The sequence below is a fragment of the Rhipicephalus microplus genome, chromosome 3, assembly GCF_043290135.1.
Source record: "Rhipicephalus microplus isolate Deutch F79 chromosome 3, USDA_Rmic, whole genome shotgun sequence".
In the NCBI taxonomy this organism is placed as follows: Eukaryota; Metazoa; Arthropoda; class Arachnida; order Ixodida; family Ixodidae; genus Rhipicephalus; species Rhipicephalus microplus.
The window spans coordinates 93586848-93604875 of NC_134702.1; the positions used below are offsets into that span (position 1 = coordinate 93586848).

The 18028-nt window shown below is 43.7% G+C and overlaps 1 protein-coding gene across 7 annotated transcripts in view; it reads right to left on the reverse strand.

Moving 5' to 3' along the window:
• sti (citron rho-interacting kinase sticky) overlaps window positions 1-18028 on the reverse strand; it is a 135938-nt gene that overhangs the window by 86742 nt on the left and 31168 nt on the right. For all 7 annotated transcript variants that reach the window (XM_075889996.1, XM_075890000.1, XM_075890001.1 and 4 more), the window contains exons 11-18: window positions 14516-14726; window positions 12793-12888; window positions 10607-10855; window positions 7603-7767; window positions 6825-6929; window positions 6072-6148; window positions 4960-5092; window positions 1231-1458 (exon numbers count right to left, since the gene is read on the reverse strand). In XM_075889996.1, coding sequence (XP_075746111.1) covers window positions 1231-1458; window positions 4960-5092; window positions 6072-6148; window positions 6825-6929; window positions 7603-7767; window positions 10607-10855; window positions 12793-12888; window positions 14516-14726 — 1264 coding nt within the window. The remainder of the gene's footprint in view (window positions 1-1230; window positions 1459-4959; window positions 5093-6071; window positions 6149-6824; window positions 6930-7602; window positions 7768-10606; window positions 10856-12792; window positions 12889-14515; window positions 14727-18028) is intronic.

Sequence of the window (18028 nt, forward strand, 5' to 3'; positions counted from 1 at the left end):
CAACTAACAGCAAGCTTTGAGAAGTACTAATTAAAACTTACCTCAACAATAAAAGCACAGGTTCAACACAAGGCAAGATTTATTTGAGACACAAAATGTGCAAGCGAATAGTCGAGAATTAGAATACCATAAGCAAAGCTTGTGGGCGTTGCGGGCGTAGCAGTAGCATTCGTCGCTCAACAGGAGCCCTCAAAAGGTAAACGTAGGACGTCAGTATTGGGCTGATAGCTATTTAACAGAATTGTCCGCAGTTTCCTTCCAGAGAAATAAAGTTTACCATCAATCCGAGTTTTAGGCACACGGCAGGCCCAACGCGTCTTGGTAACTTTCAGCTGTCGTCACCAGTAGCGAACACAAAACTCGTAGGCTCTGAAGCGCCTACTGGCGGCCCTGTTGCCGTTGTTTAGTGCATGATCTATTGATTGATTGATTTGTGGGGTTTTACGTCCCAAAACCACCATTTGATTATGAGAGACGCCGTAGTGGAGGGCTCCGGAAATTTCGACCACCTGGGGTTCTTTAACGTGCACCCAAATCTGAGTACACGGGCCTACAACATTTTCGCCTCCATCAAAAATGCAGCCGCCGCAGCCGGGAATCGAACCCGCGACCTGCGGGTCACCAGCCGAGTACCTTAGCCACTAGACCACCGCGGTGGGGCATGTGCATGATCTATCACTTTCAACTTGAAAGCAGCAGTGTTGCTTCAGTATCGCCCCATTACGTGACAAGATCACCGACACAACATACAAAACACGATATTCATAGCACGAGAACAGAACGACGACAAAGAGACAAGAAGGACACGGGAGCTCTTTGTCATTTTTCTGTTTTCGCGCTATAACTATCGTCATGTCATACGAACTAGCCCAAATTGCCACACTTTTAAGTTACATACAAAACACGCCGCAACGCGCACTTGCCGCTTTGGCTTGGCTTAGATTGAATTGAACCTCCGTGCAATAGTACGCTTGATGCTTATAAGATGGTACGCGCTATCATCATCAGTGGCTGGAACGAGCAGACAACATTATTGCATCAGTTTTCGGGGGTGCGCTAATTACACGACGAAAAAAAAGAAATCGTATTTTTGTTGGGCGATGTGGGGGGTGCGAGAATTATGCGAGTGCGAGGATTACGCGAGTAAATACGGTATTCAGTTTGGTCTCAAGGATTGCTGTTCGCATACACGTACTTATTTACCAAGCTTGAAATGTAAAGTTTGAATACCTCGTGAGCCAGTTTAGCTGAAGTGGCCTCCCTCTCTGCTACAGCCAGGGAGTGCTCAAGCTGAGTGACCCTCGCCCTCATCTCCTCAGCCTGCTTCTGCAGCTCGGACATCTCCTCCTGGAGACGATCGCGGTGCTCGCGTGCCAGCCGCTCGCTCTCCTCCAGACGCTTGGCTTCCCGCTTGGCCACTCGGCCGTCCAGCTGGCACTCGGCCAGTTCGTCTTCCTTCTGCGGACAGGAAGATTGCGCAAACAAGGGCCAGAAAAATATATATATATAGAGACCACTAAAGCTCACTCAAGATAGGTACACACTCAAGCCTCATTATAACAATGTCGCATCTAACGCAGGAACAAGTTTGTTATACAGTTGAGCCCGCTTATAACAAACCTGAGCGCGACGCAACATCCATTCACTGTATCCCGAATTTCGTAGTAAATGAAACACAACTTTTAAAGAAGTTGCGAGTGAAAACACGAATTTTTCTCCCCAAAAAGTCCGTGATGCATTTGTTTCGAAAAGTAGAAGCGATAAGGATTGCCTCAAGTTGATGTAAAGCGGCAACATGCTCTCCGCCGAGCCCCGTGGCATATACAAGCTGCCTGAGGCTATTAATGTAGCCAATTGCCACAAGCGCGCTTGTGGGCCCTGGCTTCATTTCATCGCCCTCGCCATGTGATTCCTCCAATTTTCTCTTGCCGTGTACTTCATTCACAATGCCCTCAACTGTGCCCAGTCCCTCAATGTTGGTGTAGCACAAAGGCAGAGAAAAAAGGACGCTGCTACATCGAATAACAAAAACCGACAATTTTATTCCATGACTTGCGCCTGCATGAACTTCGTTGTCGTCGCTGCGTCAGCAATGGCAGCACGTGACAAGGCCCCCCTCCCCCGCCATGTAGATGGAGTCATAGTCAAGAAGTTTCCATTTGACAGACATGGTCGTCAACATGAAAGGGCACGGGGTATTCGTGATTGTTCTGGTGATCGGCACTGGGAGAATCGCAATAAACGAAGAAGTAGAGGTTGGGGTGCTCTGGCCATGCACAAGCGTGTTCTACGATGACTTGCAGGGATAGATGGGGATGGAGTCAGCTGTCGTGAGCTGTGGCTGCTAACGCTGGTAGTGAGTTGGTGTTTACAGAGTCGATTGCAGTGTCGACGCAACGCTTAACTCAGCATTGTAGGACGTCTGGTGTGCTTGGACAGGTACACAGGTCCATGAATGCGGAAACATCAGGCCGGGACAACCGTGGCACGTGCTTTTCACATAGTGAGGTGCACGCTTGTGGTGGGTTCGTGGTGTCGCAGCCATCGTGAGCCGGCAATGGCATTGACGTTATCGAGTGCGTGTGCGGAGCAGCAAGAGGGTGATCTGCCTGTGCGTAAATCTGCAGCACTTGTAAATCAACAGTGTTCAAATCCAAGCCTTAGCGAGAGCACCCCCAGAATAATATCGTGCAGGACTCGGAGATCATTGTTCCACTAGCTGCGCATGGCATGTGTGGGAACTAGAAAGGCAGATGGCAAATTATAATGTACAGCTTTTAGGGGCAAACCTGGTTGGTCGTTGATCGGCGTTGCTCCATACGGCGTATCACCACAGTAGCATCTCCCTTATCATTTAATAGGTAGCACTGTCCCGTAGAGATGCACGCAATATGGCGGTTGGGTGAATGTATGCTAGATGGTGTTGGAGGTGCAGCTGCTCTCCAATTGGCTGCTGTGCAGGCTGCATAAGGCTGAGCGGGGTGCGAGTGCCATAAAAGGGTGCTCGCTCCTATTATTTTTCATTCTCCTGGATCGTGCGCTTGCCCCATCGTGCTTGGTTGGATGCATGGATGGACGCACGGACGGACATACGAAAGCAGGGATGAACGGACGAACGCACAAACAGATGGATGAACGCATGGATGGACGGACACACAGACAGACACATGGACGGACAGACACATAGACAGACACCCGGACAAACGCTTCACCCCACTCATCATCATTCACTATGTGAATATGCTGCAATTTTTCTTCAAGACGAATTGAAACCTGGAGTTCATTACATAGAAACATATGTCCACTACCACTGCAATGATTCCCGTAAGTCTGCTCTTCATCCCACTAGTACTACAATAGAATCAATGAAGCAGCAGTATCAATAACTGATTACACATCCAGCTTTTGGCATCATTTGCGATTGGATCATTTTCTGTCAACAAAGAACTATGTACAGAAGAATTGCATTCTACTGTCATCAGGGGGCGTCTGCTGCAAGTGGAAATCGAGTGTGCAACACAGCGGAACGTAGTACCTATCAGCAAGTAAGCAGTAGAGCACACAGAAGTTTAACTCAGAGTAAACACTTCAGTGACAAGACGAGGGATGGGTGAAGGTGGAAGACAGGAGCCTTCGCCAAAAACAAGGAACAGAAATCAAACGTTCAAAAACTTCAATCTCCCTCCTACTATGGGCAGCATTTTCTAAAATTTTATGGGTCAAAAGTACTGAGAAGAGTCCCGGCAGAAATTAAACAAATAATTTTTCATTTGCATCTAAATATACTTTACCAGCTTGAATAAAGCTGCATAATGTGAACGGTTGTGATGCAGTACTGTTTATGGTGTTTGCAACTCAGAGAAACTTTACAATATTATTTTTCCTATCTGGTGTTTTTGTACATTTATGTATATAGTCTATGTTTTAACTTGAAAATATTAGTTACCCTAACTGGTGCTTGGAAGTGTTTACAGTAAAAATGAATAATACTCAATATGTTTATTGCCATGCTGCATTTTCTTGTACTGTCAAGCAAATTACATCGTATAAAGCTGACCCCCTTAATAAGAGACACTGATGCAATAGAAAAACCGGTATAAGAGACGTCAATATACCTGCTTTAAAATAGGTGTTGAAAAGAAAATGCATACATGGTACCCCGCTTATAAGAAAAATCTCATGTAAAAGGAAAAGGATTGCTCTCCAGTGCAAGTCTCTTATAAGAGGGTTCACATCTCCCTATGTATTCGTCATCGAATATTTTTTTGTCATTGGACCCGCAACTACCCTTCATGCATGGTTCAGCCAGTTTTGCCAAATTAGTTTATTTATTTGTTTACTTGTATATGCTGCAGTCCAAGGCCACAGCAGAGTGGTACAAAAAAAAATATACATTTAGGCAAAAAGAGCAACAAAACAGTCATAACAGGATACAGAACACTTCAAATCAAATGCTTTTGAAACTATAACAAGTATTTTTGAATTACAGCCTCACTAGACAGGTTATTTCAATTGCTTATTGTACAAGGAAAGAAAGAAAATATTTAAAAGAATTGACTGTTTCTTTTAAAGGCTTAATTGTTTGTGATAGACAGGTTCCAGTTGCATAACCTCTAGACGGAATCAAGATATGTGATTAGTTAGTTTTGTAATGACCATTTACCAACTGATAAAGAAACTTCGGTCTACAGACACAGTTTCTTCCAGTAGCCGGAGGCAAATTACATTTCTTTTATTGATTCGCTGATCCAGCTGCGACTAAATAAATGAATCTTGGAGCTTTTTTCTGTATTCTTTCTAATTATTTGATGCTAGATTAAATGGAGGTGTCCCAAATCACCACGGCATACTCTAACATAGAACAAACAATTCATTGTTACACTATATGTCAGCAAATAAGGTATTTGAAGAAATGCGTGCCCCCTAAATGCCGTTGAGCCCCAGCCTACATCGCCTCACCTTTCGCAACTGCAGCTGCAATTCCCCGCAGCGGGCCCGGCTGGTGGAGAGGAACTCCCGTGTCTTCGCCAGCTGAGCCTCCAGGGCCCTGCTGGACTCGAGCAGGGCCTGGTGCTCGGCTTCCAGCGACGACCTGCAATGCATACACCGCTGTAACACTGTCACACGCTCACGAGTTAACTCTTGCAGAGACCTCAAGAGGCAAGCCAGCAGAAAAGCTTATTATCCAAACCGGACTGAACACTGCAGCCTGCTGCCGCTTCGCTTTAGCGTTTGCCTTCTAATAAATTGGCGAGCACAGCACAGACACGTCAGCCACCATCCGGTCTTTCTTCCACTACACATTCTTTTCTAAGACTGCGATCCAACAGAATAACCCACCCACATCATTATTTCTGTACTAGTGGCCCGACTCATTTCAGGTTTGCAACTCTTTACCTGCCATACAAGGACACAGCCTGCCCACACACTTTGCATGCCCATGACCATCGACTAGCAAAACTGTTTATGGCAGGTTGTTGCAGTTTTTCTTTCAAAAGATTGATTGATGAAGACCATGTGTGTGGTTCCGTTTTTCACGCAATGAGGGTGCTTGTATACAATAACACGATTTTGTTTACCAATTCTGCAAGCAGTGCAGGAATGCCAACATTGTTTTGACTCATATTTCATTCCTATACTCTACAAGCAAACTGTTTTAGATGTACTTCTTGTGTAGATTCCAAAAAGAATGTAGATTATTAAATGTTTATTAAATGTAGATTCCAAAAAGCACTGACAAAATAAGGTAGCTTACCACTTTGAAATGTTCTTTCCAACCATTTTATGGGAAGTAAAGCATTAATAACAACTTAACATAAAACAACAAACAGCATCAAACAAGTTACACAAGTACCTCAGTAATGAACACTTTGCTGGACATAGCAAAAGTGAAGTTTATTTTTCATTTAGACTTCAGGCTCATGTTAAAAAAAAAAAAAAAAAAAAAAAAAAAAAAAAAAAAAAAAAAAAAAAAACAAGCGTGCAATTTGCCATTATATAGCCCAAGTGCAACTGTGGCGTGAACTAAACTTATCTGAACACGTTCAAACACGTAATTATAATAAACTTACGATGCCGTCTTGACCCCATTTACTTCGGCACTGGATGGAGCAGAGATGTTGGGTTTCCTGGTCAATTCCTCAACTTCCTATACAGTGATGAAACAAAGTTGAAAGAAATCAATGAAACAAAGGAGCTTCAAAGTTCAAAGCATTTTGTTTAGCATCATTGAAGTTTACAAAGACCTACGTGCACTCTGTTCAACAGGAGCTCTATTTACTGAGAGATGAACGAGGGCACAGAATGAAAGTATGAAAGCAATCTTTTCGGAGGAAGTTTCATTAGGTAGCCCTTCTGTTTGAGAGATTTACGTTTACTGAGAATCTACTGCAGTTGATTCGTAAATTGTTGTCAACATATTCAATTTTACTTATACTTCATTTTCAGCACTAGAACTTGCTTCGAAATCGAAATTTCTACATTTTTCCACCCCTACCAATGCGACAGCCTTTCAATTGTTCAGATTAGCACCAAAGATTGCAGCACATTGAATGAAGTGACAAGCTGCCGCATAGACCAAGCTCCGAATGCAACTTGCGAATGCAGAAATTTGGGCTAGTTTGTGGTAGCTGAACTTAAGGCATGTTAACAGGCGCAAAGCAACATTCACACCAGGAACGGACACTAGCGCCCGTCCTGCCTATGTGTCTTTTCATTTTGCGAGTGCCACTTGACGCATGATATCCGAATGCAGCCACCTGCAATTTTAACAAAACTTGGGAAGAAGAAGTGAATTCCACAAGCACTCCCGAAGGGTAACTTACTGCGTTCAACTTCTCAATCTCTTGAATGTAGCGTGCATTGGCCTCTTCCAACTTGCATGTCTCTCTACGTAGAGCTTCAAGCTCTTCCGCCTGCTTGACGAGAACCTGGTAGGAGTGCCAACGAGAAAAAGCATGTGAAGAAACAAACAAGACAAAAAACAACCAGCTGCTATTGTTAGGTCCAAAATGGTATTTGCAATGCTTGAAATCCATGAAATGAAAAATTTAGAAAAGTAGCTTTTGTCTTCGAAAGTTATGGAACTGGATATCAGTTGAAAATTTAATATAACGTCCCCGCCACACACACGCAGTGCCATCTTAAGCGTGATGACAAACAAAACAGCAGATTGACCTGTCTCAATTATTATCATTAATGCAAGTTGCATACTGGCAGCTAAAAATCTAACCAACTGACTTCCATGAATGAAATTCGCATCAAAACGTAGGTGTTGCGGAAATGCATTGAATGTCTGATTATGCCCGTAGGACATGTTTAAGGTGCCCAAATACAACAATGCCCGTGCTGTGGCAGATAGAGCGTTGCATCTTTGGTCGCAGCAGCAAAGCCCAAATCCGATTTTTGAAACCTTGTTGATATTTTTTAAATGTTTAAGCTTATCCGTTGCACATAAGCATTGCACCGACATTACTCACACGCTTATGCATGTGAACACTTGTGTGGGAGGGTGCCGTCCCAAACTGAAACCCATCACGTTAGCTGATGAAGTGCTATTTTTATTTCAAACACCCTTCAAGTAATACATCAAGCGAAACACACCTGCTGTGGAGCGGCAGCCGCACTCTCTGCGCAAGAGGCTTCGACAGTGCTGACGACACCTTCAAGACGCGTCACAACTGAGCGCAGACCGTTTGCGTCTCTTTGCAGCTGGTTTTCCTGCCTCTGCTGAGATTCCAAGGCCACCAAGAGTCGCTGGTGCTGGGACTGAAAGTCACATGAATGAAGAAAACAATAAAAAATAAGGTTTAACCGTGTTTAGCCCGCAACCAATTGAAGCCAGATAAAGAATGTTCTAGCCGCATATGCAGACATACAGTATAGCCATCGGAAGACAATAGAGGAAACAAATTGGTGCGCATTCCGCCGCAAACAAAGAAGGCATGCAGGTACCGAGGAACTGCTGCAAACTGCCACACATGCTGCTGCAAATTACATTATGTCAAAAAATAAACCAAGTTATGCAGCCACAATTTCTTCTTTTTTTTTAAAACCGGAGCTGTTGTAGTCTACTCTATGCAGTCACTGTTGTCGTCATCATAGTATGCAGTTGTAGGTGGAGTCACACGGTCACATTGCCATAATGGGGGCGGGGGGTGATAACAAAAGAAACAAAAACAAAATGAAGTGATAATGACTAATAAAAATTATGATGCTAAATTATGATCTTGCAAAGCGAGCAGCAGATTTCAGAGACCCAGTGATTTACAACACCCAGCACTGTTACTAGGGGTGTGTGATTATTCCAGATTTCCAATATTTTTCTAATAGTGTTTGCTATTTGATTCTCACTGAAACTTTCATTATTCGAACTTCGCAAAGACATATGCAGTCAACCATTTAATTAAAAGTGACCCCTTCAAATCTTTAACGCACATCACCCCATCACACACCCGTATCGCAGCAAAGCTGCCTTTCAGGCTTCGCTACAATCGCAACTGTATTGACTTGAGAAAAGGCTGGTTTCTAGAAGGAGAAGATAGACGTGGCAGACGTGGATGCTTAACTGCTGTTCAAACCTGAAATTTGGGCAGAAAGTGATCGGACACTAAAGAATTTTCAGTATTCTATATGGTGACATCTAAGAGACAGATTTGGAACACCTAACGTGAAGGGAGCACTACCTTGTCTGCCATGCCAATTGGGCTTTCACAGAAGTTGAAGAGCTGAAAGAGGAGGACACGCTGAGGAAATAGTGGATTTACCTTTCACGCGTAAAGCATCGTCGGCAACACTTTGGTTGCACCAAATCATGTACATAAATACTATTCGGCCTCTACATTGCCTCAATCTTGATAAAACTTTGACATGCCTACCCTTCAGTGCTTCATCAACCTAGCGAAAAAAAAAAAAAAACACTTCTGCTTGATATAGTTAGTGAGGATACGCTTAGGAATCCTCGGCAATTTTTTTTCCTGCAATTTCGCCTTGAAACATTAGAAAAATTTTCTAGAAATATCCGAGAAATGTCAAAAAAATATTCTTTTCGATTCCAACCACACTTCAATATTCGAATTATCTTCACACCCAAAAGCTTTCTATTCGCAGAGCTCTAATCGTTACTGTTCACAAGTCAGCTTAGCAAGTTGCAATAACATTTTCACCATGCAAAGTAGAAAAGTAAAAATGTAATTAACCATCATGACGGTCAAACACCGAAGTCAATACAGTACTAACTACACTCACACCTCATAATGAAGTTGCACGTGACACAAAAATAGCTTTGTCATATCCAAAAATTTGTTAACTTGTAACACTATGACAAAACTACCATAATTACTCGAATCTAACGCGCACCTTTTTTCCAGTTAAGCGAGTTCATAAATCGCATGTGCGTTAGAATCGAGTACGAACAAAAAAATTACGGTCAATCTATTGCCATCGGCAAATCCAAAATGGCCGCTACGTGCGTCGGCATGGCGCGTCCCCAATTTCTGCCTATGTGTTTCCCATGTGCGGCACTTCGTACGTGTGCTGAGGAGTTCGTCATCTAGTAGTGCATTAGCATCGACGGTGTGGAAGGGCCGACTCCAAAAACTCGAGTGCACCACGATGCCGCTTTTAAAAGGAAAGTCATCGGGTGTGCCGAAACGGACAGAAATCGGCCCGCGTCGCGGTCGTTCGGAGTTCCCGAAATGTGCTTGCGGGACCGGCGGAAACAAAAGCAGAAGATTGTCGACAGCAAAGCTTCACGCAAAGGCTTCAGTGGACCACAGCAGGGTCGGTTTCCGCAAATTAAAGAGCAGCTCGGCGAGTATGTGCTTGCGCAGCGAGCGGCACAGCGGCCCGTGACGACAGAACTGCTCCAAGTGCGGGCTATGCAATTAGTCTTAGAAAAAGGTCTAATGCGGAGCCAGTTTAAAGCGAGCAGGTGCTGGCTAACTAACTTTATGAAGAGGAAAGGCTTTTCCCTCCGAAGGGGAACATGCATATGCGAAAAGTTTTGCGGAGGAGTACGATGAAAAGCTTCACAGTTTTCAGAGGTTCATCCTAAACTTGCGGCGCAACAACGGCTACCTGCTTGGGCAAATCGGGAATGCCAATCAGACGCCTCTTTACTTCGACATGCCTGGCACCACAACCGTCGAGAAGAAGGGGGCGAAGCAAGTTCGCGTGCTGACATCGCTCCACGGTAAAACTACAGTGACGGCAATGCTCTGTTACACGTCAGATGGGCACAAGCTTCGTCCGTACCTCATATTTAAATGAAAGACGCTCCCGAAACGAGTCGTTTTTTCGAGTGGTGTGATCGTGCGGGCCAGCGAGAAAAATGGGTGCGCGTTGCAATCGATGTCTTACGTTTTTGTTTTTTTTCGCGGTGGAAATCGGGTGCGCGTTACAATCGAGGGCGCGGTAGAATCGAGTAAATACGGTATTCTTCATTTAGTACTTCATTATGACCAATAAGTCATTATATGCATGCATCATGTATATGTATTCAACATTTCCTCAACAGCATGCCATAATTCTTCTGGAACAAACATAAAGTCCTGAAAATTGTGGCCAAAGTGCAGACTTCCCCACGCAAGTAAGCTGGAACTCTCACCCGCATCTCGGCTGCTTCGAGGTGCAATTTTGTCTTCTCCTCGGTGAGGCGCTTGACCTCTGACAGTGATGTGGTGCACCGTGCACAGGCGGCCCCAGAACTGGCAGCCACCTTGTCCATCGATGCAGACACCTGTCCTTTGAGGAATGCCACTTCCTTTTCCAGTGAACCTACAGTTGCCTGGTGTTTGGAGCAATCGTCCCGGCACAACGACAGGGCCTCTTCGGCCTGCCGCTGCTTGGACACCGCCTACGCAAAAACGGCAACGAATTTTCACACTGGAGTGTTGTTCGGATGTACCGTTTGCGAGCAATTACAACAACGCCGCAGTGCCTGTGACATCAGTGCACCTGCTGTACACTGGAAGCATTAAAAAAATATATATATATATCTTCCATCCTCTTCCCCCCCTACAGCATTGTTACATGGGATGTGCTATAAAGTGCAACTGTGAAGCAAGTCACATCCACAAAAACAGTCCTCAAACTGCACTCTCTCGTATCCTGCCGTAAATCATCTGGATTTCCTCGTTTCAAAATGTCTATTATTATATTCCACACTTTCAACTACACTCAAATCTCGTTATACCCTAATACATAAATGAGCTCATTATATCCCAAAATCCATCATAAAGGTATATTTCTAGCACTATATCTATTGCAAGACAATTTCTCATTTACTTCATTATAACCAATATTTTGTTACATCTGGGATCGTTATGTTGAGGTATGAGTGTATCTAATTTTCCCACCTGCTTTCATTATTTTTGACACCTTTAATCATAGTAAACACCAAAATGTGTCAGTGGGGTGCTACGGCTCAATAAAAGACCACAAGACAAACAAAAATGGCATGCACAAAGAGTAACTCACAGAACAAGAACTGACTTTAATGCCAAAAACATACCCTATAATCATAAAATCCACAGCACCACAAGCACAGAAAAGAGTGGCATGTACGAAGAAAAAAAAAAAGAAAGAAGACAAGAGGCAAGGATATTACTAGCATGACACCCTCAACTGTAAGCAAGTTCTTTAGTAGGCAAGGCAATCGAGAGCGAGGCAACACGATCTCTTAACGGTCTGCCAACGTGGGCTGTTGGCACAATTTCTCATTGCATTTGTTCCCCAGTAACTGTTCAGATTGTGGCGTCAACGCACGGGGTGGCGCATCTACAGTTTAGGCAGTCATGCGCCTTCTAGGAAAACTGTGGTGTTCTCGCAGGAGCACAATATTAATGGAGCACTCTCACTGCCCAGTATACACAGGATCACAGGAAAGATCGACCCCGAGGAAGGGACCAAACAAGTGTCAGAACGACAAGTCTGTCTGAAACCTGGCCGATGACAGTTCCCCTTCGATAAAGTGGCATCGTATGCAGCGATATACGTCACCAGTGCCAGCAAAGAAAGCCGGAGAGAATAACTAAAACGCACCAATAAACAGATGCAGTTGCTTTGTCTGCACAAAAACTTCAGATTGTACGTACCACATCAAAGCGTCACAAGACTTTATCTGTTCACCTGCCTTACTTATGTTTCATGTTTCACATATGCAGCATATCCGAGCCCACATTGCAGTCGTGCATATGTTGGCAGATGAAGCATCGCATTAGTACTGTATTTTTTCAGATATGCCACTTCTGAGGGCAATCCGCACCTACGACACCAAACAATGACAAACTAAACAGAAGCGAAACTGAAAGAAATTTTCGCATATTGTTAAAATGTTGCACTGAACACCAAGATTCACGTCAATTTTCACCTCGACCTCAGATTCAAATTTTCTGTGTTGCTCTACAGACTAAGTACCATAAAACAACGAGCAAGTGCCCCCCCTACGGCGAAGGATAATTCGACCGGATTTTGGGGGAAAGCGCCTGCTCGGTCCCGGACCAACCATTGGCACTTATTTCAGATCTCCCGAAAAAGGTACGAGGCGCTTGCTCGGGCGAGGGAGCTTGCTTGGCATCTCACAGTACAGCGATGTGCCCTGCAATTTTTGCGTTCGGCTTCTATGCAGTACTGTAGTATGTTATGCGGTGTAGTTACGAGGCTGAATGCCATGACAGTTCGTTTACACTATGAATAGAGTTTTCCCTGTTCTTCGGTTACGGCAGAAGAATGCACAGGTTGCAACAATTATGCACAAACGTAACGGATCATTATCCAAAAACAGCTCCACACCTCAGCTAGTTCCTTGCGGACCACGTCGACGGAGTCCACGTTAGCCTTGTGCTTCTTCTGCATCTCCTCCACGCAGTGGACACCTTCCGAGAGAGCCTGCAGCAAATGAGCAAAGGAAACAAGGATATCAAAAGAGGCATATCCCTCTTAAATGTGGCAGCAGTGCCTACGCACCATTCCTCATCAGAACTGTTCAATGATGGGTACAATGGTAAGTGTGTCGGTGAGGCTGTGTTAGCTGGCTTCGAGTGAAGCTTGGCCTAAAAGATGTGGCCACACAGGTAATGCTTTCTTAAAACAGAAAAGTTATTATTGGCTCTCATTTTTCCCTTTTACCTGCCTGTAGTGTCAGCAGTCAAAAAGAGAAATAGATGACAAACTGACAAAATGGGAACTGACCTTGTCATCGGTAGAGCTGACACCTTTACCTTTTATAAAACTGTACGTTCAAAAAAAAAAAAAGCCATCACAATAAAATTAAACAAGCCTTTCTGTACTAACAATTAAAAAAAACTGTTTACACGCTTTCTTAACCCAAGGTGACCCCGAGTGACAGACAATGCCACTAGCCAGGTGCATGGATATTTGAGGCCTTTGAGGAATTTATGCGAATTTGAAATCACCATATTATAGCATTTCCCCACATACAGGGCCTGTCCATAAGGTAATGAGGACGTATCTAATAAAGAGAGTTTACTTATTTCTAGTTTTGATTATTAATTTCAGAGCTACACATGTTATTTAAGTTGTTCAAAATATTTTCTTCAAGTGCCAACTTCAACACGAATCCAACAACGCAAAGGCTCTTGAAAGTAATCTGCAATGGCCTATCCCAGGGACTCTGAAAGCTAACTCCATGGTGGAATTGTCAAAATGTTGACCTTCTATGCTTCCCATGAGATATTGAAACAGGAAGATGTCCACAAGGGCTCTCATTGTGGCCGTATCAGACCTGAACCAGCCCTGATGGGAGACCCGCAGACTTCTTACAGCGTGGAAAACACATTGTGAATGGCATATCGATGCCCAAGGAAACTATTTCAAAGAACTTCAATAATATGTACAGCTCGGAGCAATACATTTTTTTCACCAGATACGTTTTTATTAGTTGATGGGCAGACCCTGTACTACGAAACCCAGCCCCAGATATCCCTTTATACTCGTCGATAACTTTTCTAAGCAGCGAAATAAAAGCTAAGGGGGCGGAGCTTCAACACATGTAGCACTACTCAAAGTAGTCTATTTTGGCGAGGGTCTCATAATGCTGTCGAAAGTGATGGGGACGCACCATCAGCGTTTCATGTAGACGCAAACGCCGCTTAGCATTTGAGGTACACAGTAAACAGGTGAGCCTTTCTCGTGCGATCAAGAATGCGAAGTCACAATGAATAAATTTAAAAAATACAAATATCTTAATGATGTGAGCTGCGTCCTGTCTCCCATAGCACCATGTAGAAAATAAAGGAGCAACTTTTATAGTTGACATTGAGAATACAGGTGCTATTGTGAAACTACAATCACTGTTAGATTTTTACTTGTAATTCCACCCCTTATGTAACACCCTGTTAATAGGGGCTCTTAAGAAAATAAAGCTGAACTGAATAGAACTTGCAGTAAGACGCACGCAATTTGGCTCTGTAGCGTTAGTTTCATTAAAGCCAAGAAAAGTCACCAAGTGTAGCTGATTCTAGGAAACTTCACTATTGCAACAAATGGCTCTGACCGAGTTGAGCTGCTCCTTGTACTGTGCACACAGGGCTCGCTCCTTGGCCAGCTCCTGCTCCAAATGGTGCTTCTCGCGAATCACCAGCTGCAGTTCACTCTGCACCGACGCCTCGTCCCCTTCCTCTTCTTCGTCAACCCTCTCTCCGTCGCCGTTCGCATTTTCTACCACAAAGGCTCTCGGAGTGGGCTTCCGCAGAGGGCTGGCCACACTGCACGAACATACACGATAACACAACACCACTCACACATACCGCATAGTGGTACGATGCCTCGGTAAACACCAAGCTCTCCTGCTTCTGCCACTTTTTTAAGACTGTGCGTTAGAGCTGAGACTTGTCCTGTAAAAATTAATAATGAAGCCAGAAGCTGCTAAAATGGCTTGGCAACATCTAGGGTCCGTACACAACTAGAAGGGGTTTGAGATGCAAAGAAAAAATAGGAATAAAGGTAAACACAGACCGGCACACATACTCAACTTTACTACTGAACTTGCTCCTCAAACACCATCTTGTCATTGAAATGTAGACGCCTGATTGGCTCCCTCATGCGAGCCCACAGAAGTGAGCTCCAATGGGGCTTGTCAATTTCAATTACCTTTGATATTAATAATCCTAAAGTGTGAGCACACACTTGGCCAACAAAAGCTCAAACGAGTGGCACTGACTAGAAAAAAAAAAAGCAAAAGAAATGGTGCCATCACTATTGATTGCAATTTATTCCTGCTGCATATTTGTGACCCCGAATCGCCGAAACATCCAAGTTTGCACTCTCGTACTATACAATGTGCTTTGGCACACAGAACATACTAGGCGATGTGCTTAGGTACCTGACAAGCTTTGCGAAATGACAAAACACGTTTTGAATGCTTGAAAGCAGTCATTTCACAACCACATACATTGGTAACAAGTACGGCACACTTTAGCTTCATCCTAAAATTTCAGATGAAGTTTCGAATGCTTTTAAGCAACTTCAGGTAAGCATCTTCTGCTTTGGCAGTGCACAGCTTAACAGCCAAAGTAGATGTACTGCCCCGCGCTGCAGATGCGGCAATAGTTTGTGGAATCTACAGCACATGACAAAGCAAAAGAAAACTGCATTGCTGCGCCAACTACAGTCGCACGATGTGTTGAGGATATTGAACACAGCCTCCCCAATGGAAAACTGCATTGCTGTGTAACCTACAGTCAGGGGACATGGTGTTGAAGATATCAGCCACATTGTCTGCAGTTAGATCCTGCAATGTAACCTTCCGTTGCCAGAGCTAATTGGTGATGTGATATTTTGCGGCCGAAATATGTCATAAAGCAAGTACCAACTAGGCAAAGAAACAGTTTTTTTTAATTGGGGAGGCTGTGTTCAATATCCTCAACACATCGTGTGACTGCAATTGGCACAGCAATGCAGTTTTCTTTTGCTTTGTCATGTGCTGTAGATCCCACAAACTACTGCCACATCTGCAGCGCATGGCTGTTAAGCTGTGCACTGCCAAAGCAGAAGATGCTTACCTGAAGTTGCTTAAAAGCATGAGTTTCAAAGCTTGTCATACCAACTTATATGCTCTAAGTATAGCAAATTTAAAAACGTGACACATTTTACATGCTATCACTTGCATTCTACCAAAAGTCATATCCTGCTACTATTACAAGTTGCTTCACATCCCGTGATGTAAAATAAAATAGCCTTTGCACACGCCTTGTTTCAACTTGGAAAAAAAAAATAATGTGCAGGTTAGTTTTGTCATGGCAAATATGCACCCCCTCCCCTTTTTTACAATATGTCTCAAGTATATTATTCGAATTCGATTAGAAATTATTTGACCAAAATCACTATTTGCTTCGAATTCGCTTCAAACAAAAAATTCACCAATTGTGCAACACAAGCTACTTTTGTTTTTCTTTATTTACTGTACTGCATTTCACAATTGAAATTCAATGCTATGGAAACTGGCCAATAAGTGCACTCATAGAAGTCTCGCTAAGCAGTTGCTCAAGCACTACTTCATATGGAGTACAGCAACTAAAGACTTGTAATGCTATATCCTTGTGAGACCAAAGTTATTGCTTCATTTAGAGAGTAATAACTAAATGAAGACTTGTAATACTATATCCTCGTGAGACCTGAGTGACAATTTTTTTTATATTTATCAAGAAAACGCACTATACTGGACAAATGAGACAGACCTATCAGCTAATGCAGTTTCATGAAGCAGTATTACAAAGAAGATTAGAAACACTGTTGAGACATTAGAAGCATCCTTCATGAAGAAAATTTTCATCGGTGTAACGTTTGCGCACTGTAGTGCACGCACGGTGAAAAAAAAAACACACAAAACTCGCTTTATGGGTATGTCAACAGCGAATCTGGATGCCAGCAAGGGTGTCAAGAACATGCACTCGCGCCTCTATATTGGAGGCGCCGGCAGCACTCAAGACGTTATGCCAGGCTCGTCCCTCAGCCAATTTCTCTCATTCTTGGCCAGATACCAACACATGATTATGCAATGCATGTACAAGAGGACTTGGCAAATTGCAGCAGTTACAGTGTGGCGCTGACACTGCGAACAAGTGTGCAACGCTGAGTCTCATGCGGCTATTGAGTGCACTCAAGCTACTAATGTGAAGCATGCAATCATTTGGGCATGGGCACAGCCAGTGTTCTGCAGCTTCTAGACAAATAAATGTGTCACTTGTTTGATGTGGAAGGCACCGTTATACGGAATAACACAATGTGCACCCGTTTCTTCCCTTCACACGTGATGCACAGATATTTTATGGTCACGCGTGCAGAGAGAGAGAAATGTCAAGTCTTCACAGCATTGTTTATAACACATGAAATGCAGTAAATCTGTGCCACAGAACTGCCACTGAATTCTGTTCACTGCTCACTCTCCTTACACTTCTTGTTTCATTCGCTTGTTCACCCAAGCTACTTCGCTTCGTAAGCTTTGGTAATTTACTGTCATGTGATTCACCATACAACGCAGCGAGCGATGGAAAGGAAAATGATAGGTGTAGCCTTAAGAGACAACAAGAGAGCAGAGTGGATCAGGGAACAAACCAAGGTTAAGGATATCATACTTGAGATCAAGAAGAGGACATGGACATGGGCCGGGCATGTAGCGCATAGGCAGAATAATTTCTGGTCAATAAGGGTAACTGACTGGATTCCCAGAGAAGGCAAGCGGGTTAGAGGGAGACAGAAGGTTAGGTGGGCAGATGAGATTAAGAATTTTGCAGGTACAAAGTGGCAGTAGCAAGCACAGGACCGAGTTGACGGGCAGAACATGGGAGAGGCCTTTGTCCTGCAGTGGATGTACTCAATTTGCTGCTGCTGATGATAATGATGATTCACCATGGAGATACACTCGCCGAACCCCACAGCAATGCACACGTGCATGAGAAAACCATTGGGTTGTACTTGTTCAGCCTATCATTTGCATCACACCCAAAAGAAAAAAAGCCTGCACAAACCACACCAAAACAAAGCTTTGCTCTAAATATGTCATATTTTC